At 63.4% G+C, this 26,488-nt stretch overlaps 2 protein-coding genes across 7 annotated transcripts in view; one reads left to right on the forward strand and one right to left on the reverse strand.

Moving 5' to 3' along the window:
* On the forward strand, positions 1–22,906 carry SYTL1 (synaptotagmin like 1). Of its 3 annotated transcripts, XM_075909168.1 has the most exons (16): positions 1–547; positions 6,733–6,915; positions 6,951–7,167; positions 9,216–9,364; positions 9,889–9,991; positions 10,603–10,651; positions 12,066–12,108; positions 13,283–13,359; positions 15,503–15,622; positions 16,190–16,356; positions 19,749–19,851; positions 20,271–20,432; positions 20,763–20,841; positions 21,310–21,409; positions 21,774–21,979; positions 22,405–22,906. In XM_075909168.1, the coding sequence occupies exons 3-16, from the start codon at positions 7,040–7,042 to the stop codon at positions 22,542–22,544; spliced, it is 1,626 nt and encodes a 541-aa protein (XP_075765283.1). In that variant the 5' UTR covers positions 1–547; positions 6,733–6,915; positions 6,951–7,039; the 3' UTR covers positions 22,545–22,906. The 3 variants fall into 3 exon arrangements, with proteins under 3 accessions (XP_075765283.1, XP_075765282.1, XP_075765284.1); XM_075909167.1 differs by having other exon boundaries at positions 2–547; positions 6,733–7,167; XM_075909169.1 differs by lacking the exon at positions 1–547 and adding an exon at positions 3,894–4,132 and having other exon boundaries at positions 6,733–7,167.
* A 124-nt stretch (positions 22,907–23,030) lies between these two features.
* Positions 23,031–26,488, reverse strand: part of MAP3K6 (mitogen-activated protein kinase kinase kinase 6) — a 30,618-nt gene continuing 27,160 nt past the window's right edge. For 2 of the 4 annotated variants that reach the window (XM_075909166.1, XM_075909162.1), the window contains exons 23-29: positions 26,126–26,311; positions 25,788–25,893; positions 24,987–25,233; positions 24,572–24,681; positions 24,228–24,328; positions 23,841–23,917; positions 23,031–23,544 (exon numbers count right to left, since the gene is read on the reverse strand). In XM_075909166.1, the coding sequence (XP_075765281.1) occupies positions 23,460–23,544; positions 23,841–23,917; positions 24,228–24,328; positions 24,572–24,681; positions 24,987–25,233; positions 25,788–25,893; positions 26,126–26,311 (912 nt within the window). In that variant the 3' untranslated portion in view covers positions 23,031–23,459. Of the gene's footprint in view, positions 23,545–23,840; positions 23,988–24,227; positions 24,329–24,571; positions 24,682–24,986; positions 25,234–25,787; positions 25,894–26,125; positions 26,312–26,488 lie in introns of all 4 variants that reach the window. The other 2 variants (XM_075909164.1, XM_075909165.1) reach the window with 2 other exon arrangements.

Below are 26,488 nucleotides of genomic sequence, written 5' to 3' on the forward strand. Positions count from 1 at the left end.
CGGTTTCTCTCTGCCAGTGACGGCGCTGTGCTGTGCCCCCCGGGTGCTCCAGGGGGCGGGTGAGCAGCCAATTCAGCAGGGAAGGGATGGGGGGTCCCTGTGTAGCGCTGGTACCCAGGACCTCCCCGTCAGGCTCAGGCCCCCTCAGGCTGGCTGCTGTGCGTGGGCAGCCAGGATCCGGCCCTGAAGAGCTCCCAGTCCAGGCAGGTCTCAGGCTCGCCAGGGTGTACCTGGGGGGCTCTCAGGCTGTCCCACCCCCAGGTGTGGGCCCTCTAGTCCGGTCCAGCGGGCGGCTCTTGCTCCAGGCCCGAGTTTCCTCCCCGCTCTGTGGGGAGGTGTTTCCTCCCCGTGCGGTTGACTCAGCCTTAGGTCTCCTGCTGAGGCTGCTGCTGGGTAGCTTTGCAAACACAAGCAGGGCTGGGGGGGTCGGAAGAGAGCAAACTTCTGCTCCTCCAGAGGCGGCTCAGGGCCCGCGGGGAGGTGTCTGCGAGGACCCCGCTCACCCTGCTGCCTTCCTTTCCCTCCGCGCAGGCACCCACCTGCACAGGTAAGCGCCTCCCCCTCCCCGGGCGCCCCACCTGCTGCAAAGGTTGGAGGGGTGGGGGTGGGGCATCAAAGGAGCCTGACCCTGCAGGGGTGCGAGGCAGCCACCCCTCCCTGAATGCCCTGCTGCAGGCCTGGTAGCTGGCCCCTTCCCTGCAGAGGGGCCCCCTGGTCCCAGTGGGGTGGCAGAGCCTTGAGCTGCCTGCCAAGTGCCAGCTGGCAGATCTTTTCCCTCCTGGGTTTTGGTCAGACACGAGTGCCTGGAGGGGGAGGGGGGCTCTTGGGAAAGCTTTGAAGAAGGGGGGGTTGGGGGGCTCTGCCACATGGCAGGGGTTCCCATCCATCTTCCTTCCTTCCTGCCTGGCACTGCCAGGGGGCCAGCCCTGGTCTCACCGGGCGAATGTGTTAGCACCCAGTTGGGGGGTGGGGATCCAGTCACAGGATGGGGTCCCTGCACCCAAAGGCTCCACTTGTGCTGTGGGGGCTGGATTTGTGCTGGGCGCTGCAGGAGCCAGTGCGGCTGCTGCACTGCGGGTGCTACCCCGGAGGCTCGTCCTGGGGGCCGTGTGGGCACCAGGTCCTGAGCTGAAACCAGAGTCTCACTCGTGGAAAACAAAGAGCCAGGGAACGGGCTGGGAAGCTGGGACATGCACCTTTCTGTGCACCGAGTGGTATGTGCTGCCAAACAGCCACCGCGTTGCCCCCCAGAGGTGGCTGCATTGCAGCGCTGGCCATGCAGCTGGGTGTACGGCTGGGAGGCACTGGGGCTCAGGAGGCGCTTTGGGTGAATTTGGGGTCATGCTCATGGGGCAGCTCTCTGGAGGGAAGGGAGGGCGTTTGCACGGGGCGTGCGCTGGGTTTGCCGAGGGTGTCGGTGCACGGGGACAGAGCCGCGTGCGTGGGCATGTGTGTGTGTCACTGGAGGGCTGGCGCTCCCTGGTTCAGCCGGTTTTAATTTGGGCACCAGACGACATCGCCTTCATAAACAAACAGAGCTGGCGTCCCCCACCCCCGGACCCACGTGTGCCGCCCACTGGTGTCCCGGCCGCAGCGAGCGCATCTCCAGCAGGCCGCTCAGCCCGCAGCCTCTGTTTTCATCCCTGGTGTGGTGGGCAGAGAGGCCCGTGGGCTTCGTGCACAGCAGCCGGTAAACAGGATGCTGCCTGTGGTGGAGCCGGGTTTGAAGCCCACAGAGGCAGGGAGCCATGTGGCATGAACAAGACAGTGGGAACCTCCTTCAGGCGGGGCTTCCAGTCCCCTGCCTGCCCCCCCCCCCCCCCAAGCCCTGGTCCCAACTGCTTCATCCATTGCTGAAACGCAGCCACCTGTGGGGTGGGGGAGCCAGGCTCAGCCAAGCACAGTGGCCCATGTCCCCCCCCCCACACACACACCCTTTTTAGGAATGCTGGAAGGCCGGAGAGCATAGTTGGTGAGTTCCCTCTCTTCCCAGAACTAAAGAATTAGGGGTCACCAAATAAAATTAATGGGTAGCAGGTTTAAAACTAATAAAAGAAAGTTTTTCTTCACACAGTGCACAGTCAACCTGTGGAACTCCTTGCCAGAGGAGGCTGTGAAGGCTAGGACTATAACAGAGTTTTAAAAAGAGCTGGATACATTCATGGAGGTTAGGTCCATAAAAGGCTATTAGCCAGGGGATAAAATGGTGTCCCTGGCCTCTGTTTGTCAGAGGCTGGAGAGAGATGGCAGGAGACAAATCGCTCGATCATTGTCTTTGGTCCACCCCTCTGGGGCACCTGGTGCTGGCCACTGTCGGCAGACAGGATACTGGGCTAGATGGACCTTTGGTCTGACCCAGTCTGGCCGCTCTTATGAGCTTCCACTTTGCCTTTGGAGCTGGCACGACCACAAGGCAGAGCTCTGCTCCCCCATGGGTTGGTATGTTAGCCCTGCCTCAGCCCACTGAGCCATCCCACCCGTAGCAGGTCTAGCGGTGGGCTGGGCCGGGGGCAGCCACTCCTCTCTGTGGTGGGCTTTGCCGTCACCTGTCTCACCACGTCCCCGCGCCCAGGAACGCTGTGCAGGGGCAACGCTGGCCTGTCTCAGCACCGGAGGGACGGCAGCCCCCAGGACAGTCGCTCCATAGAACCTGGGCTCCGAGGGGGGTGCAGCGAGAGCAGCGGCAGGGACTGGAGAGCTGGGGGCTGGCGACTGTGTGATGGGAGGCCGGGGGCTGCGTGCTGTGAGCAGGGCCTGTGGGGCAGGGGAGGGGTCGGGAGACAGGCCCCTGTTCTGGGGGGGGCTCCTTGGTCCATTCTCCCTGGCAGGCCGCAGTGCAGTCTGCGCTGAGGGCACAGGGACGTGAGACGGGTGGAAGCTGCACAGCCCGGAGGCCTGGGGAGCTGTGTAGAGTGGAGGGGAACCTCCCTGCTGGGACAGGCCCCCTGGAGCTAGGGCCCCCAGGTGATGTAGCCCGCAGCCAGGAGGGGGCTGGCAGGGAATCCCGAGGGACAGCTCTGTGTGCCCCTGCCGAGGGCGCGGGGCGCAGCAGGAGAATCAAAGCCAGCTCTGCCTCGGAGCTGGGGGACATGACCCTGTAAGAGGGAGGCCCCTTCAGGCCCGGCCATGGGGACCCCCTGCCTGCAGTGGGGCTGCGGGACGTGATGGCCTCCGCCCTGCCCTGCTGCCCTACTGCTGGAGGGAGGGTGGAGCTGGCACGTCTGGTGCCATCCAGCCTGGGCCTGCACGGGGTGGGGATGGCAGGTTGGGACCTGCTGCTGGCTTCCTGCTTCCCTTGTCCAGCCCCTCTCCTGTGCAGTGGGGCAAGGGGCCGGGAGATCCCTGGCAGCTGGCCACGTGGGCCAGCTGGAGAGGCAGGAGGTGCAGGGAGTGCAGGTGGGCCATGCACAGCTACAGGGGGGGATGCCAGCTCCCGGGTCCTGCCCCCTGCAGGTGAGCCAGCCCTGACTGCCCCTCCCTGCCTGGCGCTGAGCCCTACCTTGCTCTCCTGGGACAGTGGCAGGTAAATCCCGCACTGGATCCCTAGTCTGGACTGGATTCCAGCCCTGCTCCTCGTGTACTGGCTCAGTGCCCAAACCCCCTAGGCCAGAGGAGGGGGCCTGTCCTTGCCCCGAGTAAGTTGGCTGTGGGGCTGGCATCGGCACATTTCAGTGCCCTGGTGGGGCCCGGAGCCGCCCGCCCCCGTCGCTTTCTGCGTGGCAAGGGCTGCTCCCTGGACTCTGCAAATGTTTGCCTTCTGGGAGGGGCGCTGCTTCTGATTCCCCTCCCCCGCCAGCTGTCCCGTTAAATCCCAGCCTGGTCAGGACCCCTCGGGCAGCCTGCCCCCCCCCCCAGCCTGCCCCCCTGCCTGGGTTTCAAGCGCCCACTGCAGCCCCTTTCCCACCTCCGTGTCTCCTCATTGCTCCGCTCCCTGGCAGGCCGCAGGCTGGAGGATGCCCCATGGCCCCCCTGGGCTGTGTCTGATGCAACCGCGCTCTCGCCGGCCTTGTCAAGCTCTTTCCCAATGCGGGCGGCAGGGCGAGCTCTGCCCAGCTCCCGCCGCCTGCGGTGCGGCAACCGTCAAAGCGCGGCGGCAGCTCCAGTCAGGGCTCAGCGCTTGATGCTCTGTGAGGTGAGTTTGCCAGGTCTCAGGCCAGACTCCGCTGGGCAGTGTCCTCCCCCCAGAAGCCGCCCCTGCATCTGCCACTGGCTAGCGCCTGTTTGGGCACTTGGCAGAGGACTGAATGCCCCTCTGCCCCACCCCCCCGGGGCACCTCTAGCCCTTCGCTGCCCCTTTGAAAAGTCTTTCTCCTTCCTGTCACACCACTATGCCGCAGTGCACCCAGGGAATGCGCCAGCCCGTACAGGGGCCCTAAGACGTGTTAATGCTCCAGGAAAGGTTCCCCTTCCTGGAAAATCCCGCGGGTGACTGGCAGCCCTAAGCACTGTCCGGGCCATCACCCCTCACAGGGCGCCGCCCTGACATGGGCAGTGCTAGCTCTGAGCCAACGCCCTGGGCAAACACGGACGCTGCAGAGCTCACCACACAGCAGGCCCAGAGCTGGGGATGGGTGCCGCTGGTTTTCGTAGGGACCAAGGAGCAGGCTGACGGGGTCGCCGGGCGCTGGGACCTCTCACCCGTGTGGCTGGCCAGGACTCCAGGGTGCTACTTGTGGCTCTGCCTACACTGCATGATTATTTTGGAATAAGCTAGTCCGGAAGAACGACTCTGAAATAGCTTATTTCGAAATAGCGCAGCTACACTACAGGGAAGCCTGGAAATTAGCCCGAGACAGGCTCCCCTAATGTGGACGCGTTACCTCCATTTACAGCCCCAGGAAGCCCCAGGAGTAATTACTCTGAATGGCCCTGGGGAGAAGCTATTTCGAATTAGCAGCAGTGGAGCGTCCACGCCACAGCTATTCCGAAATCGCTATTCCGGAAGAGGCGTGATTCCGCGTGGAACGAGGTTTACAAAGGCCGAGATAAGCCACCCGTGATTTTGAAATTATTCTGAAATAACGGGCCAGCTGTGTAGACGCTCGCATCGTTATTTCGGAACGATGGACGTTCTTCTGAAATAACGCTGCTGTGGAGACGTACCCTTTAAGTGCCCGGCTTTGCTGTTTGGGCTCCATAAAGCCCTTGTGAAGCGGGGGCGACTCCTACTGACAAGGGGGAGAATCACAGCCCCTACCTCCAGGGCTGAGTCTAGTCCAGTGCACCAGTGGCATGCTGCAGCCTATTACAAGTGTCCGGAGAAAGCTGGGTGAGGACAGCACTGTAGGGATGCAGCTGCGTATGGCTAAGCAGACAGCGAGTAACCCAGGAGATCTAGGTTCTGACCTTGGCTCTGCCACTGATGCTCTGGAGCAAACTGTGTCTGTGCCTCAGTTTCCCACACCAGCGAGGCTTTGCTCCCAAATGCCAGACATTTTATTATTATTCCTCCCTTCGGATTTGTGGCTGCCCTCGTTCTAGCCCCAGGGGGCTGGACAGTCCATCCCTGCTTGCTTTGCCAGAGTCCCAAAATAGCTGTGAGCCTGCCCTGCAGCCAGCACCTCCCTACCATCCCCATTAGCGCCTCCTGCTGGAAGAGAGCAGAGCCGGAATGGCTGCGCTTTCTGTCTTGCTGGCCAATGCGCCTCCCCCCACCGCCCGTTGCCTCCTGCCGGGCAGCGGAGGAGCTGGTGGTTGCAACAACCCCGGATGTCTCTTTGGGGCGTTTGTTGCAGGCAGTGATGAGGAAACCAGCGCTGTGGGTGTGGGTGGGGTGGGGGCGGGCGGGGGGGCCAATTGCATCAGGCAGGAAGGACTCAGCTTGCTGCTGTGAGATCTGCCGGGAGGGATGGTTAAGAAGCTACCAGAGGCACTTCCCTCCTGGCATGTCTGGCCCTCCCCAGGAGGGGGCTGTCTCTCCCCCCCCGCCGTCCCTGGCTTGTGCAGGGTGATCTTGGCAATGCTCCAGGCTTCCCTGGCTTTGACTGAGCGCGCTCTGGCTGGCCTGCCCTGGCAAAGGGCATCCTGGGGTGGAGCCTGGATTTCCTGCAGCCTGATCCCAGCGCTGACACCACCTGGGGCAACCCGCTCCTCCCTTTCTCTGCTAGCAGGGGTGCCTGGTGGAGGGGTGCCCCCTTGGCAGAGCCCGGCAGGCTGCCGGGTGCCCATCAAGGGCTCCAGGAGTCCCGTTCTCAGGGTTCCAGGCTGGGTTGGAGGTATTGCTGGAGATGACAGGAGGAACCTGGAGACTCCAGGCCAATCCTGGAGGGTTGGCAATGCGAGGAGGGGAGGTGGAGCCCGGGGGCGTGAGGACCTGGAGCTGTGCCCTGGGGTGTGGGCAAGGGCTTGTCTTAGGGCAAACCCTGCAGGCGAGCGATGGCTGGGGCCAGGATGCCAGGGGCTGTATCTGAGCCACCCGCCCCAGAGGCGCCCTGCAGCTCCAGCGGTGCTGGCGGCGGGCAGCCGAGCTAAAGGAGAACGGCGTTCGCTGCTGGCAGGAGGATTTAGCACACGCCCCACCCCCCCAGCCTCCGGTGCAAGTCCCACCCCTCCGTCCTGGGAGACACGGCCTGAGCGTGCCCGGCCTCTGGGCTTGCCCGGTTCTGGTGCCGGGTCCGCAGATGCTGAGATTGGTTCTGGCCAAGGGTGGAGGCTGGACCTCGGGCCCTTTCCTTCCCTGCATCGAGAGGGGGTCTAGGGTTGTGCTCAGCTCTTCTGGCCTTGTCCCTGCAGGCCGTCGGGATGGAAGGTGACCGCCTTGCGGGCCCACGGAGCAACGTGGCTCAGTGCTGAGGGCTGCCGCCTGCTCTCCCGCCCTGCAGCGGGCACGCTGCACTGCCGTGGCAGGATGGCTCTAGCTCACGGCTGCCCGTCGTCCCCCTGGTTCTGCGGTGGGGAGTGACCGGGTGAAGGCACCTGGGACCGGGCTGGCCTCGGTGCTTGTTCCTGGCCTTGCTGTGCATCGGGAGGACCTTGGGAGGCGCTGCTCTGCCCCGGACAGACCGGTCTGCTCCCTGGGCACCGCCCGCTGCAGCCCACCATGGCCCAGGACATAGACACTGAGGCGCTGCTGGACCTCAGCTTCCTGACGGAGGAGGAGCAGGAGGCCATCGTGGAGGTGCTGAGGAGGGACTCGCGGCTCCGGGTGCAGGAGGAGGGACGCATCAGGTGAGCCCAGGAGATGCAGCCGGGTCCCCACTTTGTCCATGCACAGGCCCCAGCAGGAGGCTTTCACACCAGGCCAAGCAGCTTGTTTCTCTCTGGCTCAGTGTTTCTTAAACTGTGTTCCACGAGGCAGTTGGAGATGTGCCGCGGAGAACAACAGAGAACAACAGAGTTCAAAATGGCCACCCTTAAAGGGGCAGGCAACTTTTTTTTTTTTTTTTGCTAATAACTTTCCCTCAACCCCCCCCCCCCCTTTTTTTTTTGCTCAACAAAAAAATCCTTGGTGTTCCTCATAAAATTATTGTTTGGTGTTCCTCAGTCTTAAAAAGTTTAAGAAACACTGCTCTAGCTTCACCTTGTCCCTAGCTGGCTTAAGCTAGAGCCGAGCCAGCGGGAACCAGGGTGGCCGCACGGCTGCTGGTGCCGGGCGGGTTTCAAGTAGCCTGCTGGAGCTGCACTGAGACACTAGTCTCGTGTGTGATACCATCAGCAGAGCTCAAAGCTGTGTACAAAGGGCATCAGCAGCATTATCCGGTTTTGTAGAGATGGGGAAACTGAGGCATGGAGCAGGGACATGACTCGCCTATGGCCTCCCAGCAGCAGAGCCAGGAATAAATCCAGTCTGGTGCTCTCACCACTAGTCCACCCTGCCAAGTCCAGGGCAGCCCTAGACCCTCACCTCAGGTAGCTCCATGGAGGTACAATGGACAGCCTCTGGGTGCCACTCGGTGTCTGCCCTGAGCCGTCGCTCGGGCTGTAAGAACCCGCCTCTCGTTGCAGCAAGGCTGAGCGGAGGGGAGCAATGATGCAAGGCTCCTCGCTCAGCCTTCTCTGGGGGGGAGCCCCGTGTCCCCTGGCACGTTCTCTGCGTCAGTCACCGCAGAGCGAGGGTCAAAGGTTCATTCTTAGGGTAGCCTGCGAGGGGCAAGCGCACCTGAAAGCTGTAACTGCGGCCCAAGTGCAGACAGGGCCTTGCTCCCGTAAGGTTTTCGCCTGTTGCCCATCAGTCTGAGCACCCGGGCCAGGGGCAGAGAGGCCTTTGTGGATTTCATGGAGACAGGCTCCCCGCGATCTACAGGATAAACTCTGCTTGGGGGAGGACTTGAAGGGGCTTTTTTTTTTTTTTTTTAAAGATTCGTTTTCTGGGTTTTTTGGTTTTGTTGTTTGGTGGTGGGTGTTTTGGGGTACAGCAGATCAGTGCCATGGCTTGGGGTGCCAGGGGTCAGCACTGGGGTACAAGGGATCAGCATGGGAGTTTGCGGTACAGGGGGTGCCAGCATCGGGATGCAGGGAGACCAGCACTGGAGTCTGGGATAGTGGGAGTGCCAGCATCGGGATGCAGGGGATCAGCATGGGGGGTGTCTTTGAGGGGGTACCAGCATTGGAGTTCAGAGGATCAGTGTTGGGGTTTGGGATACCAGGGATGCCAACATTGGGGTTCAGGAAGAACAGCATTGGAGTTTGGGATAGAGGGAGTGCCAGCATTGGGGTGCAGAGGGTCAGTGTTCAGGTTTGAGGTAAAGGGGGGTGCCAGCATTGGGGTGCAGGGAGAACAGCACTGGAGTTTGGGATAGAGGGAGTGCCAGCGTTGGGATGCAGGGGATCAGTGTTCAGGTTTGGGGTACCGGGGGTGCCAGCATTGGGGTGCAGGGGATCAGCAGATGCCAGTGCTGGGCGTATCACACTTACCATAGAAAGGGGCTTGCAAAGTAGGAAGGGTTTTGCTGTGTTTCTTACAGCTGCTCAGACTCTGCCGCCTGCCCTCTCTGGAGGTTTGTGCCATTCACCTGCAGGGTGTGTTGGGTCAGGCCTTGGGGGAGACAGGGAACCTGGGGCTGGCAGCTAACGTGCTTGTAGCTGAATTCAGGCCTTGCTACTTGCTGAGCGTGTCCTAGCCAGCAGGGGATGGGTGGAACAGCCGGGCTCGCTCGGGGGAATGGGAGCCCACAAGCAGGCGGGACTCCAGCCGTGGTCTGGGGTGACTGGTCCCTGCTGGGTGCCGCGATGGTTCTGGGACGTGGCTCAAACCTTCCCCCTCTGCTCACCCCCAGCAAACTGCGCGAGTCCGTTTCTGATCCCAACCAGCTGAAGATCCTGACCGGGGCCTGGTTCTGCGACGTCCGTGCCAAGCGGCACCGGCACAATCACTTTGGGTCTGATATCGTTCGGGCCTCCATCCGCAGGAAGAAGAAACCCAAAGGTACGAGCGGGGAGAAGGCATGGCTGGTGGGACCGGTGACCCAGCTGGGAGCTTCTGCTGGGTGACTGATGGCAGAGAAGGACCCAGCACTAAATGGGGGGCCCCGCTGGTCCAGTTTTCAGGGGCCCTCCTTGCAGTCCCCCCCCCCCCCCCCCCCGTGGCAGTTTTGGAAACTGCTCGGGATCCTAGAAAGGCTTCTGCATCCGACCTCTGTGTAGCTGCCCAGCCCCACATCCTTGGTCAGCCCTAAATCCATGGGCCTGTCAGGGGCGCTGCGGGTCTAGCAGGGCAGCCGGGTCTCCTGACTGTCACGGCTGCATCCCGATGGGCTTCCCGTTGTGGGCCAGCCGGCATCTAGTGTCTGCAGCTCGCAGAGAGCATGGCCAAGGGCACCCCCTCCCCACACGCCCCCGTTTCAGAGAGCCAGGAAGCCAAGGCCGGCGGAGGGTTCTACGGGATGGGACCGGGCGGGGGTGGGGGGAAGAGATGTCGCTTCAGTCCCTTTCGCTCTGCCCTGTGAGCAGGTGAGTGGGAGCAGAAGCGCAGCGCCAGCGCGGGGGACCTGGAGGCGATCAGTGAGCCGGTATCCGAGGGGGAGGGCCCATTGGAGGTGCCAGATGCCGACAGGTGAGAAGCTTTTTGGCTTCAAGGCCAAAGTGGAGAGAGGAGGAGGTGGGGGGGTGGACAGGTGTGTGTGTGTGCGGTGTGCGTGCACGCACACGTGCGCCTCTTTCTGCTTGTGCGAGGGAAGGAGTGTGCATTGACGGGAGTCCATTTCCTGAGGCCGTGCGAGCGGCGTGGCGGCGACGGGGAACGGCTGCTGGCAGGGGCTCGGGGTCCAGAGACAGGAGAGCGGAAGGGGCTCGTCAGCAGGGCTTAGGAAGGGTTGGGGAGGTGAAGGAGAACTCGAGGGGCTGGGAGCAGAGTGAGGGAGGGTCTCCACGGCCGACATCCTCTGACCGTAAAGGTGGCTGTTTCCTTCCAGCCTGGGGAGAAATGGACGGGGCGGATGGGGGGCTGATTGTGGGAAAGAAGCAGAAACAGGAGGAGATAAATAGGGGGGAAGCCAGCGATGGGGCGGGGAGAGGCGGACGGACAGACCCAGCTGGTGGCTGAGCCCAAGGGGCAGCGCCATGTCCCCCACGCCCCAAAGAAGGGGCTATGACCAGCAGGGGAAGCCAGACCCCTTCACAGCCTGGGCACTGGTCCAGAAGGACTCATTGTTTCTCCTCCCGCAGGCTTTGCCAAGAGGCTGTTCCTCAGCTACCCCCGCCCAGCGAGACTCAGGTCAGTCGAGCCCGGTGACATGGGGGCCAGAGCGGTGCCGTCACAGGAAGGCCCGGTCCCCACCCTGGTTCAGACCGGGCCTTGCCTAGTGCGGGTGCTGCATTGGCAGCCCGGGGCGGCGTGCAGGCACCTGGGCCTGCGTTTGCTGTGAAAGGCCGAAGCCCTGACGCTGGCGTCAGTCGCGAGCGGCTGGGAAATGCAGAAGCCGGGAGGCCCGGCCGTGTGGAAGCAGCACACGACGCAGCACGTTGAACCCGAAAAGCAGGCTCCCGGCTTTCTGCAGCAGCCCCCACACCCGCTGGCGTCACCGTTCCCGGCGGGATGGGCCTGCACTTGTCGCTTTCAGACTCTTTCCAGCCCTTCGCGAGACTCCTTGATGGGAACAAGGGGGTTTGCACTGCGTTTCCGCCGCTCCTCCCCCACCAAACGCCGTGAGCAGGGACAGGCGCTGCACGGGCAGCAGGCCGGCATTCCAGTGGGCGGTGGCGTTCCTCAAACAGAGGCCAGTCCCGGGACCCTGGCAGGGGCTGCAAACAGCTCACCGCTCTTCCAGTTTGGGGTCCCAGTTTGGGTCTGTCTGGGGTTGCCAGGTGTCCGGTTTTGAACCAGACCGTCCAGTATTTGAACTTTCTGTTCGGGAAACAAATTGAAAAGATAGAACTGGCCGGTATTTTCTAAATAAGATGCAATGGAGAGCATGATGGAATGTCAAGTGTGTTGGGTATTTTTGTTGAAACCATCTGGCAACCCTAGGTCTGTCTGAGGCTCTATTTACTGTGCTGAAACGCACAACCCTGGAAAATCCCAACCGCCTTCCTTTAAAGCAGAGGTTCCCCAGCTGTGGGGGGGGGGGGGGGGTGGCAGCCCCAGGCCAACCGCCAGGAGGGGCAGGGCTGGAGCCATGAAGCTCCCCTCCAGCCTTACCCCAGACTCGATCCCCTTCCGCCCCTCCCCGAGCTAGGCTCTTGGGTGTGTGCGTGTGTATGTGTGTGTGCAAAGACAAAACGGGGGGAGGGGGGACCATGACCGGGAAAAGTTTGGGGACCACTTCTTGGAAGAATATAGACTCCACCTCCAGTGCAGAGCAAACCTTCCTCAGCCTGCAAAGGATACACGTGCTTATTTGCATAATTTAAATGTACAAAGCAGCTGTGTTGAATATACAAATGCTATGGAAAGAGGGGGAGTGTTTTGCTTTTTTGCTTCTGCCGTCATTACTTGGCGAATTTCCTAGTTCTGTGACATCACAGTCTGAAGATCTTGGACAATAATTCATGTGATTTGCATTCAGCAAATCAGCAATCAGTAATTAATGTGATTTGCATATGCAAATGAGTTCAATTAGAATGCATTTCCCCAAGAAGGAGAGTTGGCCTGATTGGTGTCTCTTTAACCAGCTCTCTTGTCTCTGCAGGACACAAGCCAGTCTAGTGAGCAGGCGCCTGAGAGCAAGCCAGGTAAATGGCCCAGTGGCCTGTATAGGGGAATAAGGCTGCAACATGGCTCCGGGTCCCGGCTGCTGCTGCCACCCAGGGTCTCCTCTGCCATCTGAGGTCCAGCTGTTGCCCCTGCTGCCTCCCAGGCTCCTGGCCACCAGCCCTGGTGGCTCCGCTTCTGGCACCAGCCCCAGGCGCTAAGGCTGCCCAGGGTCCTGGCCACCGGCAGCCACCCTGAACCATAGCCCCAGCCTGGGGCACCAAGGGGGGACTGACAAGAGGCAAGAGGGGCACAGTTCGGCACTGTCCCCAAAAATTATTCCAGCCCCACATGCAGGCCGTGCGCCCTGGGGTACCCCGGCCAGTGCCCCTTGTGGAGGCTGTGTGCCCTGGGGCACCCCGGCCAGTGCCCCTCGTGGAGGCCGTGCGCCCTGGGGCACCCCGGCCAGTGCCCCTCATGGAGGCCGTGCGCCCTGGGGCACCCCGGCCAGTGCCCCTCGTGGAGGCCGTGCGCCCTGGGGCACCCCGGCCAGTGTCCCTCGTGGAGGCCGTGTGCCCTGGGGCACCCCGGCCAGTGCCCCTCGTGGAGGCTGTGTGCCCTGGGGTACCCCGGCCAGTGCCCCTCGTGGAGGCTGTGTGCCCTGGGGTACCCCGGCCAGTGTCCCTCGTGGAGGCTGTGTGCCCTGGGGCACCCCGGCCAGTGCCCCTCGTGGAGGCTGTGTGCCCTGGGGCACCCCGGCCAGTGCCCCTCGTGGAGGCTGTGTGCCCTGGGGTACCCCGGCCAGTGCCCCTCGTGGAGGCTGTGTGCCCTGGGGTACCCCGGCCAGTGCCCCTCGTGGAGGCTGTGTGCCCTGGGGCACCCCGGCCAGTGCCCCTTGTGGAGGCTGTGTGCCCTGGGGTACCCCGGCCAGTGTCCCTTGTGGAGGCTGTGTGCCCTGGGGTATCTCAGCCCAATGCCCCACGTGCAGGTTGGGACTAGAACCTGCCCTCCCTAGGTGAACACCCTGTCCCCTAGGCCACACTGGAACCTGCCCCACCACCTTACTCTCAGGGCGCCCTTTATCTCGCCACTTGCTGGCAGTGGAGGGGGGGGGGTCTGGGACTAGAACCTGCCACCCTGTAGGATACATATGCCCTCATGTGTCCAGACCAATTGCCCCAGAGACCAACCCTAATGCATCTCTCTGTTGCCCAGAGAGCACCAACCCATCAAGTGGAGAGGAAGAAGAGGTGGCTGCTGATCCATCCCCAGCCCTGGTGCTCACAGGACAGGTAAGAAGGTGCTTGGGGTTGGCTTGGGCATTTTATGTCCTGACCCAGACAAACCCCTATCCAGAAACCCTCGTCCCCCAACCCGCCTCCACGTCACGACAGGGCCAGTCCTGGCCGGAGTCTCCCCTCTGCACATTCTCCCCATCTCACACCTGGGAAAAACCCCAGGAGTCCTACCGCCCCTTGCCCTGGCTGCCTGGGGCGGAGTGGCTGACACTACACAGGGCAGCCAGGCCACTGAAAATGGCTCTGAACCCCTTATTTTACAGCCAGCTCGTACTACAACCCGGGGGGGTAGGGGCTGGCCGGGGAGGCAGCTGCAGATGTGCCTGCGGGACATTTTTTAGGGCTACCTGAGATGTCGGGGGAATCGCCGCGGTACAGCCAGTGGGAGCCCTGTCTGCGCCCGCGAGGGGACTCACTGCCCAGCCACCGGCGGCTGGCAGCACAGGCGCCCTGCTCCCGTTTTCCCACTGCAGGCTGGAAATTCAGACCCCTGTTCCTTGCCCTCTGCACACCCGCAGGGTACCCCGATCTGCGGCCTCAAGGCAAGCCAGGCTCCCCCGTCCACAGCACTCCTTGGCCAAATGGACCTTTTGGTAGCAGAGCGTAAGCCACGCAGGAGCCAGGCCAGTCGGCTGGTTCTGAGCTTTCAGCGGACCCTCCCCCGCCCCCCGTGGGGGAAGGTGGCAGGACGCAGGGGAAATGCACCTGCCTGGATCTGTGCGGGCAAGTGTGTGTGTGGACAATTCGTGGGGTGCGATTACCCCCTACTGGGAGAGCAGGGGGGGCTCGGCGAACCCCTTCGTCCTCCGACCGGGCCCCCGGTCGGGATTCCTCATCGTACGTCCCGTCAGTAGGGTGCAATCACCCCCTCCCGGCTGAGCAAGAGAGGGGGGTTCAGCGGACCCCGTGTCTATCCCCTGCCTTAGCGGGCAGGGAGGGGGCTTGCACCCCAAGTCTTGCCCCTCAGAGGGTGGTACCCGAGCCGGCCCTGTCGTCTGGCCATGGTAGGTCGCACACTTGCGTGCGTTGTTGTTCTGAAAGGGGTTGGGTGCTCAGGGAAAGTGGGGAGGGGGACCCGGGCCCACCCTCTCTCCGGGTCCCAGCCCGGGGCCCTAAGTACAGGGGCTGCACGGCAGACGGGGGGGTGTTTCCTCTCGTAACACGTCTGCCCACGGTCGCCAGAAGGCCCCTGCCCCGGGCTGCTTCCTCCCTTCCCCTGGCCCCTCCGGCACCCCTGTTGTTCCCCAATGCCTACCGGGATTCTGGGGTCCGGGATGGCGCCGCAGAAGTCCCACGGGCTGGTCTGTTCCCGCGGACCTTGTCCTGGCCGAATCATTCCTTCCGGGGCGGGTGGGGCCTGTCCTGGTCGTCCTCCGACCAGGGACTGGTCGACCGTCGGCTGCAGGGGCCGTCCCCGGAGCCCCTGGGACAGGGACAGGCCGCCTGCCGGTCTCGATTACGCACCCGGTCCGTCCTGGGCCCTGGTTCACCTCTGCCTCCCTAAGAGGAGGCTGCCCCCTCCCTCTCTGCCGGCAGGCCCTTTTGAAATGGCCCGCCGGGCTGGATGCGACCCGGAGGCCCCACCCCTCTGGTGACGTGGCGGCTTCCCCAGCCACGTCCCGGCTGTCGCTCCCCGCAATGGCCCCTCTGCTGCAGGCGTGGCAGCAGGTTCCGGCCCCGCAGCCGTTCTCCGGCGGCCCCCTGCGCGGGGGGGTTCTAGCTGCGGCGCCGCTCGTCTCCCGGCGGCTCTGGCCGTTCGGCGTGCGGGCCACCGCCGGCCCGTCACAGTGTGCTAGAGCCTGCTCGGCAAAGAGCTCCGTGCGGCTCCAAACCAGAACAGACCCAGCACCAGGGTGGGCAAAGCTCCCGGCCGTATTGCTGCCAGGCACGGGCTGGGTCAGGCAGGACCCCGTGAGCTACTAACCAACGTCCCATCGGGTGCTCCTCAGGGCGCACGCCCGCTCCCGAAACATCCTGAGGAGGTGGTGGAGGTGGGCAGCCGGACTGGCTGGGCCATTGCGCTAGCTTGGCCCCACTCCCTGGGCTCACTGGGCCCCGCGTTGGCTGGGGCTGGTGTGGAGCAGGGCGGTTCCCGGCTCACGTCTCACTGGGGCCTGGTTTGCTTTGTGTTCCCCAGACTAACGGGGCCCGGCAGAACAGCCAGGAAGCCAGTGAGGGGTCACCCCTGAAGAACAACAGTGCGGGCCCCGGGAATAAACTGATGAGCTCCTCTGTGTCCAGCCTCAGCTCATCCACGGTATGGCCAAGCGGGGGGGGGGGGGGGGGCCAAGGCCCGGGGGTGGGGTTAGAGGTGGAGCTGAAGGCCACGGGTGGGGCTGAAGGCTGGGGATGGGGCTGAGGGCAGGAGGTGGAGGTGAGGGCTGGGAGTGGGGGTGGGGCTGAGGGCCGGGGTGCAGACGAGGGCCAAGGAGAAAGGCTGTTGGCCATTGGGGCAGAGGATTGGCTGAAAAGCTGTTTCGACCAATCAGTGGTTGGCAGTTGCGGGAGAGGGGTGGGTATTGGGCCCCTGTGTACTCTGAAGCCTACTGAGGTAGAGGGCAGGGCCGCTGCCATGACATCTGATAGTCCCTTGACTGTGCGAGGGGCCCTGCAGCTGATAGGTCAGGAGTGATGCAGGATTTTGCCTGAGTGTCAGTGGGTCCTTAACATGGTTCCAGTTTGGACCCCCCCCCAGCATGTCTTGGACCCCTCCCTCCCTCCTGTCTCTGCTCACGTTTCACCCTCTCTCTGTCTCTGGGGCACCCTCCCCACCCGCTCAGTCTGACCATCTCTCTCCCACCCCCCTGCCCGTCCCTGCCTGCAGCTGAGCGGCAGCATGATGAGCCTGTACAGCGACAGCGACGTGGGGCAGGTGGAGGTGCAGGGCTGCATCCAGTTCTCCCTGCAGTACGAGGCCAGGAAGAAGGAGCTGCAGATCCAGGTCATCCAGTGCCGGGACCTGGCTGCGGCCAAGAAGCAGAGATCGGACCCGTGAGTGCTGCGGCAGGGGAGGGGGACGGGGGTCGGCTCGCCCGGCCTGATGTGACTGGGCCCGGATGGCCCTGCCAGGTGGGAGGGGCTGCCGGGTTTCTGCTCATCCTCTGTTGGCCAGCCTGCCCGCCCCATGGCGCGCCCCTCACAGCCCCAGCAGGGACGCCACCGCTGGGGCCCATGTGGCTTTAGCCTGAAACCTTCCCCCCTCCTCTGCGGGATCGGGGCTCTGTCCTAGCTCTCCCTGCAGACTGGGGACCAGGTCTCTCTTTGCTGCCTGTTACCCGCCCTGGCAGAGACCAGGGCTCACTGCCTGCCCTGCCCCCGCAGCTGGCCTTCGCAGAGCCGACAACGGTGGTTTAGATGATGATGCAGAGATGGTATCAGGCTGGGAGGGGTTGCAAGTGCTTTGGAGGGGAAGGCTGGAGATGCCAAGTGATCTGGACAAACCAGAGAAAGGGTCAAAGGTAAATGGGAGGAAATTCAAGGACACATGCAAAGAACTCCCCTGAGGGAGGGCCCCCCCCCCGGGCACACGTACAGAATGGGAAAAGGCAGCTGAGGCGGGAGCACGGCAGAAAGGGAATTAGGGGTCACTGTGGCCCACACGCTAAATATGAGTCAGCCGTGTGGCACTGGTGCAAAAAAAAAAAAAGCAGACACGACCCTGAGATGCATTAAGAGGAGAATTGTGAGCAAGACACGAGGCGTCATTCTTCCGCGCTGCTCTGCGCTGGCTAGGCCTCAGCTGCAGCGTTGTGTCCAGCTCTGGGCACCACAGTTCAGGAAAGATGTGAACTTCCGGAAGGGGGGTTCCAAAGAGGCTGGAGAGAGGCTGTTCTCAGTAGTGAGGGATGGCAGAACGAGGAGCAATGGGCTCAAGTTACAGTGAGGGAGGTCTAGGTTGGATATTAGGAAAAACGATTTCCCTAGATAGTCCTCTGTTTTTTATTTCAGCTACCCCAGACTAACACGGCTACATTTCTAGCACTATTTCCCTAGGAGGGTGGGGAAGCACTGGGATGGGTCCCTAGGGAGAGGATGGAGTCTCCACCCTAGAGGTGTTTAAGTCTCAGTTTGACAAAGCCCTGGCCGGGTTGATTTAGTTGGGATTGGTCCTGCCTTGGGCAGGGGGCTGGACTTGATGACTCATGAGGTCTCTTCCAGCCCTAGGATCCTATGGACAAATTGGCTCAAGTACAGAGAAGCGCTGTACAAATGATGAAAGGGCTAGAAAACATGAGCTAGTAGGCGGCTTAGGCGGCCGTGCTCTGGTTCTTCAGGCAGGGGCTGGTGGTGTGGAGGGTGCAGGAGCCCGGGCAGCGGGCGGGGGCGTGTGGGAGGCTCAGGACAGGTGGTGAGGTGTTAGGGAGCTCAGGGCATGGGGAGTGCAGGATTCAGGGCAGGAGGCTGCCAGGTCTGGGGGGCTCTTCCAGGAGGCAGCTCTTGAGGGGAGGGGGGCAGACCTGTACCACCTAGCCGCTCCTCAGGGGAGGTTTCTCAGGGGGGCTGGGCTGGCCCCAGCAGCTCCTCAGGGGGAGGGAGGCTGTGCTCACCAGCCCCAGCAGTACTTCTGGGGGGCGGAGGGGGCTGTGGCGGGGCCAGTGAGCAGCAGGGCTCCTCCACAATCTGGCACTGGGGCTGAGGGCCAGGGAGGAAGGGTTTGGGGCAAGGGGGGGCCACTTGTGGCCAGCAACATTGGCCCTAGCTGGCCGCTCTCGTCTTGGTGCGACTGCCCCCTGCTGGTCACTCTGCAGAGCAACAGTCCCCTGTGCTGGAGGCCCCTAGAGGTCATTGAAGAGCATATGACCACTGAGCTTGCAAACCCTGACCTTGCATGACATTAGGGCTGCGTCTAGACTGGCAAGTTTTTCCACAAAAGCAGTCGCTTTTGCAGAAAAACTTGCCAGCTGTCTACACTGGCCGCTTGATTTTGCGCAAAAGCACTGATGTTCTACTGTCCGAAATCAGTGCTTCTTGCGCAAATGCTTTGACATTCCCATTCAGGCAAAAGCCCTTTTCCAGAAATGCTTTTGCACAAGAGGGCCAGTGTAGACAGCTGAAAACTGTTTTGCGCAAAAAAGCCCTGATGGCGAAGATGGCGATCGGGGCTTTCTTGCACAAAACCACGTCTAGAGGGGCACGGATGCTTTTCCACAACAAGTGCTTTTGCGGCAAATCATCCGTGCCAATCTTGACGCTCTTTTCCGCAACTGCTTTTAACGGAAAAACGTTTCCATTAAAAGCATTTGCGTAAAATCATGCCAGTCTCGACATAGCCTAGGCTAAAGAGGAAGCTGCAGCCCAAATTTGGTGGGCCTAGCTCTTACCTTTTAGGAGGCGTTCTTGAACACATGCACTCGCAGACGAAAGGCCTCATGGACAGACAGACAGATGCACAAACACTCTTATGGCTCTAGCTATAGATAGACGAGGGAAGCGTGAAAGAATTGGATTTGTTTAGTCTGGAAAACAGAAGCCTGAGAGGGGACATCACTGCTTTCAAGTAACTAAAGGATTTTACAAGGAAGCGGGAGAAAAAAATCGTCTCTTTAACCTCTAGGATCGGCCGAGAGCCAATGGGCACAAATTACAGCAAGGGAGGGTTAGGTTGGACACTAGGAGAAACGTCCTACCTGTCAGGGTGGTTAACCCCTGGAATAAATGACCTAGGGAGAGTGTGGACTTGGCATCATAAGACATTTTTAAGCGCAGCTTAGCCACACACCTGTCAGGGATGGTCTAAATCAGTGGTTCCCAAGCGATGGTCCCTGGACCCCCTAGTGGTCTGCAATGGTACTGCGGGGGGGGGGGGGGGGGGGCGTGGAAAGTTTAAAAATAAGGAACGTGGGCCCGATCCTTTTCGTTTCCTTTCTTTCCTTTTCTTTTTTTTCTCCCCCAGGAAGGGGGGGGGGGCTCAGTGAAATTTTAATAAGTGAAAAGGGGTCCATACGCTTGAGACGGTTGGGCACCGCTGGCTAGATGGTGCTTGGTCCTGCTGTGAGGCAGGGGGCTGGCCTAGGAGCCCGCGCGAGGGTCCTTCCAGGTCTGTGATTCTCTAGCCAGTGGCCTAACTCTCTGCTAGCGCTGATCCTTCCATAACTTGCATCAGGCCCCAGCACCCCAGCTGTAGGTGGGATCCCTGCCATGAGAAGTGGGCCTATCTTCGCCCTACCCCCCCATCAGGAGTTCCCAGGGAATGCCCGCCACCGCTTGGCCGAGCAGCTGGCCAGCCGCAGGGCTCCACTCGACTCAGCCCTGCGACCATACGCGGGTGCCCTCGGCTAACTGGATCAGTAGCAAGGAGCCAACCCCTAACGGCCATAGCTACACTGGCAGAGCCCTGGTGTGTCCCCCCCGCCCCCGACATCAGCGTATGCTCCCTGCCCCAGGTACGTCAAGAGCTACCTCCTGCCCGACAAGTCCAACCACAGCAAGCGCAAAACGGCTGTCAAAAAGCGGAGCCTGGACCCCGTCTTCAACGAGGCACTCAAGGTGAGCAGGGGGCTGGGAGTGGGGCAGGCTTATGGGTGGAGGGGCCCATGGGAACCTAGGGACTTGGCCAAGAGCAGCTGGCATCGCTGGTCTTAGGGATTCTCCATCACCCCTGGAGAAGGGGCAGCGAGGGGAGGTGGATGGTGTGGGAGGCTGGGGAAGTGTGAGTGGGGGGGGGGGTTACGCTTACGAAGGGCCTGGCCCCGGTAGCTGCTGGAGGTTTGGTCCCTTGGGCAGTGGCTCACTGTGAGCCGCTCCAGGGGGGCAGCAGCTGGGGGCTGAGCTGGCCTGGGAGTCGGGGGTGAGGTGTACACCCCCATAAGGGAATCTGCTTAGCACAGTGGAGGGCTGGGGCCAGGGGACACCTTAGCGCTGCCCACTAGGAACCGCTGTTCCCAGCATCCTCTCTCGCCCGGCAGTACAAGATCGAGAAGGTGGATCTCCAGGGCCGGATCCTGAACCTGTCGGTCTGGCACCACGACTCCTTGGGACGTAACCTCTTCATGGGGGAGGTGGAGCTGGCACTCAGCACCTGGGACTGGAGCAACACAGGCCCAGCATGGTTCAACCTGCAGCCCAGGGTGAGGGGCCTCCAGCAAGCACCCTATTCCCCCTCCGCCAGCAGCACCAGCCCCTCTCCCCCAGCCACGTCCGGCCAGGAGGCATATTCCCCCTCCCCCAGCCAGCAGGCTCCTGCCATGGACTGTGTCCTCGTGCATGCGCTGGCGTTACCATGTGACCTGCCAAGCGAGCCTGCCAGCCCCTGGAACCTGGCTGGGACCAACACCAGCTGGTCGTTAAGCCCCCCCTCCCCCAACAGGTGCATCTAAAGGTCTTTCCCTGTGCCCCCCCCCCCCCTTCCGCTCCCCAGAGGCCTCCCCGTCTGACTTTGCTTCTGCTCCTGCCCCCAGACGCGGGTCTCGCCGGACGTTCTGGCCAGCAGAGGCCAACTGCACTTCGCGCTGAAGTTTATCCCCCCTGGCGCTGAAGGTGAGATCTGGGCATCCTACCCGCCCCTCCCCAACCTCTGCAGGCCGTTGTCCCCCCCACTGGAGCACTGGGGGGGGGGGGACTGTGAAGCAAGTGGCAGCTGCGTCCCTGGGCCAGCCCCGCGCGGGAACCCTGCTCACACCTGCGCTGGGCCTTGCACCCCTCTGCTGTGGGCGGCAGCCCGGGGCCCTGGGGAAGGGTCACTGCAGACCCAAGGAAACATCTGGCCACTTTTCAAGGGGCCCTTTCTAGGCCCTGCCCCACCCGGGTCAGAGGAACTGCCTCTCCCTCTGCAGCCCCAGGGCCAGAGGTGCTGTCATCTCTCACCCGGGCCTGTATGGAGCTGGGGCTCCCCCCCCCCCCAGCCCAGGGGCCCAAGGCACTCCTCACTGCCCCAGCGGTGTTGTCCCCCCCCCATGGGGGTACTTCTGCCCCGCTCCCTCCAAGCACCCCCTGTCTCTCTTGCAGGGGATGGGCTCCCTCCCACAGGGGAGCTGCACATCTGGGTGAAGGCAGCTCAGAGCCTCATTCCCATCCGGAGCGGCACCATGGATTCCTTCATTCAATGGTAAGGGGGGGCAGGCTCTGTGCCCAGGGGGCAGAGGGAGACAGGCTGGCAGGGGCGTGCCAGAGCCCCACTGTAAAGGGCGGAAGGGGAGGCCCCGGCTGGCTGCTGCAGAAACCATGGGATAGGTCTATGGGTTGCTGCTGTCCGCTCCCATGTCACGCCAGCCCCTCAGCCACCCCATCCCCCAGCTGGGCTCCTGCCAACAGCTCTGGGGCCACAGGGCAGAGCAGCCGAGCGCCTTCCGTCCCCCCCAGCTCTGCAGCCTGGTGCTTTCATCCTGCCCCCCTGGCTCTGGTGCCAGGGAACAACCCCACAGTCTCCCCCCCGCCGGCTGCACCTGCCTCAGGCTGCGCTTCCCCCTCAGCTACGTGCTGCCCGACGACAGCAAGACGAGCTGCCAGAAGACGCGGGTGGTGAAGCGGAGCCTGAGCCCCGTGTTCAACCACACCATGGTGTACGACGGCTTCCAGGCCAAGGACCTGCGCGAGGCCTGCGCCGAGTTCACCCTCTGGGAGCACGAGACCTTCGCCAAGCAGCAGCTAGGCGGCATCCGGCTCAGCCTGGGCACAGGTGAGCAGGCGCCGGGCCGCCAATGCCTCACACGGCCCATGGCAGGGGGCCCCCCATACCCAGGGGGCAGGTGGGTCCTGCCAGGCAGGGGAGGGAGGCCTGAGGGGGGTACTGGCAGGACCCTGCCCTTTGGGGTGTCCCCATCCTATAGCCATTGCTGCTTCCCTAAAGCCCTCACCCCCTTCCAACACTTCAGGGGCTTTCCCAGGGGCCGGTATTGGCAGAACAGCCCAGCCCAGGCCCGTCACTGTTCTCTCTGCCCAGTCAGTCGCCCAGGCTAGGCCTAGCCCCTGGAGAGGGCTGGAAGAAGCAGCGTGAGGAGGGGGGAGGCCGTCCCCTAGCGCAGGGAGGCTGGTAGGTTAGGGGAGGATGTGACAGCCCCTGCCCCGCCCAGCCCCTCACGGAGCCGCTTTGTCATCCCACAGGAAGCAGCTACAGGCTCCCAGTGGCGTGGATGGACTCCACGGAGGAGGAGCGGCACGTCTGGGAGAGCCTGCTGGAGCAGCCCCTGCAGTGGGTGGAGGCCCTGCTGCCCTTGCGGACGAACCTCACTCCTCGGACTTAGCACACGCACCCCCTCCCCCGGCGCTGGCTGAACTCGGGCCCCTGGGGACTGTGAGCCCACCGGTCCATGGGGCAGCTGCCGAACTGCTGGGCCTGGGCGGATTGCTGCCTGGAGGGGAACGGAGCCGCTGGGCCAGGCCTCGGCCTGAGAGACTGTACAGAAAATAAACCCCGGGCGCGAGTGGCCGGGCTGGGGGAGAGTCGTGCTGATGGGGCTGAGTTGGATTTGAGTAGGGTGCCAGGAGGGGCACACATCCGCCTTCTGCCCTTGCCCTGGGCACAGGGCAGGGGCTGCCAGAAGCAGAGCTGGCCACTGGGGGAAAAGGGGTTAGGCAGCCCAAGGGGGGTGCTGCCTCCCTGGCCGAGGGAGCAGGACACCAGCCTGAGCTGGGCCCCAGCCTGCCCTGCTACCCCAGAGAGTGGAGGGAACTTAATTCCATTTACAGGGGCTCCCCCTATCTTGCCCAAAAGAGGAAGCAGCCGGAGGCACAGCTGGGAGGCTGTTTATTGTGGCGTTGGGGACTCCTCTGCCTGCTGTAGGTGAGCGGCTGGGAGTCAGGCCGTCCTGTTAGCAAAGCCCCAGGGCCCTGCTGCAGCATTCTCCTCTCTGTCCTGCAAAGCCGGCCTGGGCCCCTCCTGGGGGGGGCTCACGAGCGCAATGGGCAGGCTCGACGGTCCCCTTTGCCCCCATTGCTATGAGCCGTGGGCCCAGGGTCAGGCAGAGCTGTGGGCGTGAGGCTGCTCCGGGTCACCGTGCCCAGCAGAGCGATGGCAGGAGCCACCTGAGGGCAGAGGCGGTGCAGCCAGGGGGCTGAGAGCGAAGGGGGCAGCCCACCGGTCAGTTCCAGCTGAGCTCGGCCGCCCGGTGTGACAGGGTGAGGTTGATCCTCCAGGGAAGCTCCGGCTGGCCCGTCTCTCACTCGGCTTCCCGCTGCGCCGACTGGGCGAGGGAGTCCCGGTGCTCCTGGATGGCTCCCCATAGCCTGCACACCAGCCCCCCTCTGGCAGGGGGAGACAGAGAGGAGTGAGACAGGCCCCCAGCTCCGGCCCCGCGTTGCACTGGCTGCAAACACCCTCAAGGTGGCCTCCCCCCATCTGGGGCCCAGGGGACAGTCTTGAAGCGCCCCAGCCCCTCAGCGCAGGGCCTTTCCCGGCCATGCTGCTGCGAAATCTGCCCAGGGCAGTGAGCTCAGGCTCATGGTGAGAATGGAAGAGCCCCCCCCCCCCCCCACGCCTATGCTGGGAGGGACAGGCCCTCGGGGCCGGGGAAGAGGGCTGGGCAGCAGCCTGGCCGTACCGGAGGCCGGTGTAGAGCAGGTCGTCACGGGTGGCACAGGTCAGCAGGTCGGGCAGGGTGAAGCCGTGCTGCAGGAGCTGGGGGAGAAAGGAGGCGGTGGAGCTGGTCAGCGAGGGAAGCTGCAAGCAGAGGCAGGAGGGGGCCGGCCTGTTGGCTCCAAGGGGAAGGGAGGGAAAATGGAGGCAGGTTTGACACTGGAGAGCAGGACCCTGCAGAAGCCAGTTTCCCCAGCGCCGGGGAATGAGCTGGAGCCGGAGGAGAAGGGCAGGAGCCGTCCTGCTGGAGCCAGCCTGCGGCAGCCCTGAACCCATCGTCGGGGCGCAGGGCTGGCCCCAGGCCCCTGGGCCGAGCGGTGACGTGGCAGCCCACATGGCCCAGGGGACATACCGTCTGGGTTGCATCCTCATCGGCTCCGTGGCTCCGTAACCAGTCAACGAGGAGGACGTCCACCGCCCCCTGCTGCGGCCCTTGGGGGTGGGCGGCCAAGGCTGTGCAGACAGAAGGGTTCACAGCCAGCTCCGCTCTGGGCACTTTCTGCTCCAGGACCTGCTGTGCCCCCCGCCCCCGCCTCTCAGGGCTCCGCCCACGTGGCCCAAGGGAGACAAACCCAGCCCCTCCCCGACACAGAGGTGTGGTCAGCTGGGAGGGAGATCCCTCTGCACCCAAGGAGAGACGCCCATCTCCCTCTAGCCCTGCCCTTCCCGGCCAGCCCCAGCCCCAGCCCCACTCACCTAGGGGCTTGGATCCTCGCAGAACCCTGGCATCCCGTTCCATGGCTCGGAGCGCCCTGTGCAGCTGCCTCTGCCACTCCTGTTCCTTCTCCAGCAGCACCGCCAGCAGCCTGCCACGCACAGGGGGGACAAGGCAGAGGGGCTGGGAATGGAGGGCCACGCTGGGGGAGGGCCCTTGCTGTATCCCCACACTCCTGCCCCCCAGCTTGGGCAGCCATCCTACAGAGCCACGGCTGAGAGCGTGGATCCTAATATCCAAACGCCGTGGGCCTGGGGACGTGGCCTCACCTGGTGTGCGGATCCAGCCGGGAGAGCGGCTGTGGGGGGTGCCCTCTTGGTACCTGGGGGGTACCAGGCTGACCACTTGGGCCCAGCTGGCTCCCTTCCACCCGGCCGAGCAGCTGGGCGCTCCTACCTGCCCGTCTCTGCGCGGAGGTGGCTGAGCTCCACCAGGAGTGGCAGGGAGTTCGCCAGGGGGGGATGGAAGCCCTGCTGGGTGCTGGTGCCGATACCAGAGCTTGAGGTCTCCTCGCTGCCCCTCCCCACACTGGGCTGGCTCTGGGAAGGAGACGTTCCCTGTGCCTCCGGCTCTTCCTCCTCCTCCTCTTCGCTGCCCCCTTCGTGGGCTTGGCTCAGGCGCTGCTGCGGCTTCACCCGGAGTTCTGGGCGTGCCAGGAGAAGCAAGGTGAGCGGGGAGGTGGCTGCCCTGGGATAGGGATGGCGGGCAGAGGGCAGCGAGCACGAGGGCTGCCTGCAGGCACTGGGACCCCAGGGGTCTGTGCTGCCCCCCAGCTGCCCTGTGGGGAAGGCAGCGGCACTGGGACGAGCAGAAGCATCTGGCTGCCTCTCTTCCCCTGGGGCTATATGCCCTTGTGCCCAGGCAGGTGCCCCTGGCTTCCTGGGGCAAGTCTCCCCGCTGCAGCCAGAGAGGGCCATGCCCGGCAGCCTCAGGCACAGAGCTCCATGGGACTTGCCAGCTGAGGGGGGTGGAGAGCGCTGGGCCTGGCCAGGAGCCTCCTGCTTCCGTCCCTATAGACGAGAGCCACCGTAGCAGCATCCCAGAGGACTCCGATTGGTCCCCCCCACCGCCAATCCATTGCCGCTCCACTAGGAACCCAGCCGCCCCCCGTCGGCCCGATTCCCCATGGGCTGGATCCGAGCAGAACCAGAGCCAGCGGCCAGCGAACCATCCCCTGCCCCTCCTCCCGGGATGCACCTGTCACCAGGATGGTGAAAGCCGCTTGCACGGCCTGGCCGACGAGGTTGTCCAGGGCGAACATCCAGTGTGGCTTGATCTGGTGCCGCCGCAGAAGCTGCTTCACCTGCCGGGAGGGGAGAGGAAGGAGCCAGCCTGAGACCCTGCCCTGCAGGCCCCACCGAGCGGCCACTCCCCGGTGGGATTACAGGAGCCCCGCCCCCTGCTCACTGGCCACACCCACCAGTGGTTTGCCCAGGCCAGCAATGAGGAGTTCAAGGTAGCGGACACCCAGCACGTGGGGCGGGGAGGGAGACGTGGCCCAGCCCAGCAGCTCCTGGGAAGGGCTGAGCACTCACCGTGTCCTGGAAGCTGAAGAGCGGCACCTGCACGTGGTGAAGGCTCAGGCAGTCCACCTGCAGCAGGGCCTGGAGCTCCAGCAGGTCCTGGCCGAGCTGCCGGCGGCTGGGGGAGCGGATGTAGCTCCTGAGGCAGGACACCAGCTTGGCGATGTGCTCCGAGGGCAGCCTGGCTCCTTCCCAGCTCTGAGCGGGGAGGGGGCAAGGCTCAATCCGCGGGTGCCAGAGCAAAGCGGCTCCCACGCCTGCCCGGGGCCCAAGCGTGCCGTGCTCAGGAAGCTGCCATGTGACCCCGGGGCAAGGCTGAATGGGCGGAGGAGTCTCGGACACACTAGGGCGGACAGAGGTCGTACATTACAGGCC

The sequence above is a fragment of the Pelodiscus sinensis genome, chromosome 25, assembly GCF_049634645.1.
Source record: "Pelodiscus sinensis isolate JC-2024 chromosome 25, ASM4963464v1, whole genome shotgun sequence".
Classification (NCBI taxonomy): Eukaryota; Metazoa; Chordata; order Testudines; family Trionychidae; genus Pelodiscus; species Pelodiscus sinensis.

Excerpts from the sequence above, each read along its gene's own strand:
- SYTL1 (XM_075909168.1), top strand. The coding sequence starts at position 7,040 with ATGGCCCAGGACATAGACACTGAGGCGCTGCTGGACCTCAGCTTCCTG. Across the intron at positions 9,365-9,888 it reads CAGGAAGAAGAAACCCAAAG|GTGAGTGGGAGCAGAAGCGC; the intron begins GTACGAGCGGGG and ends CCCTGTGAGCAG. Across the intron at positions 10,652-12,065 it reads CCCCGCCCAGCGAGACTCAG|GACACAAGCCAGTCTAGTGA; the intron begins GTCAGTCGAGCC and ends TTGTCTCTGCAG.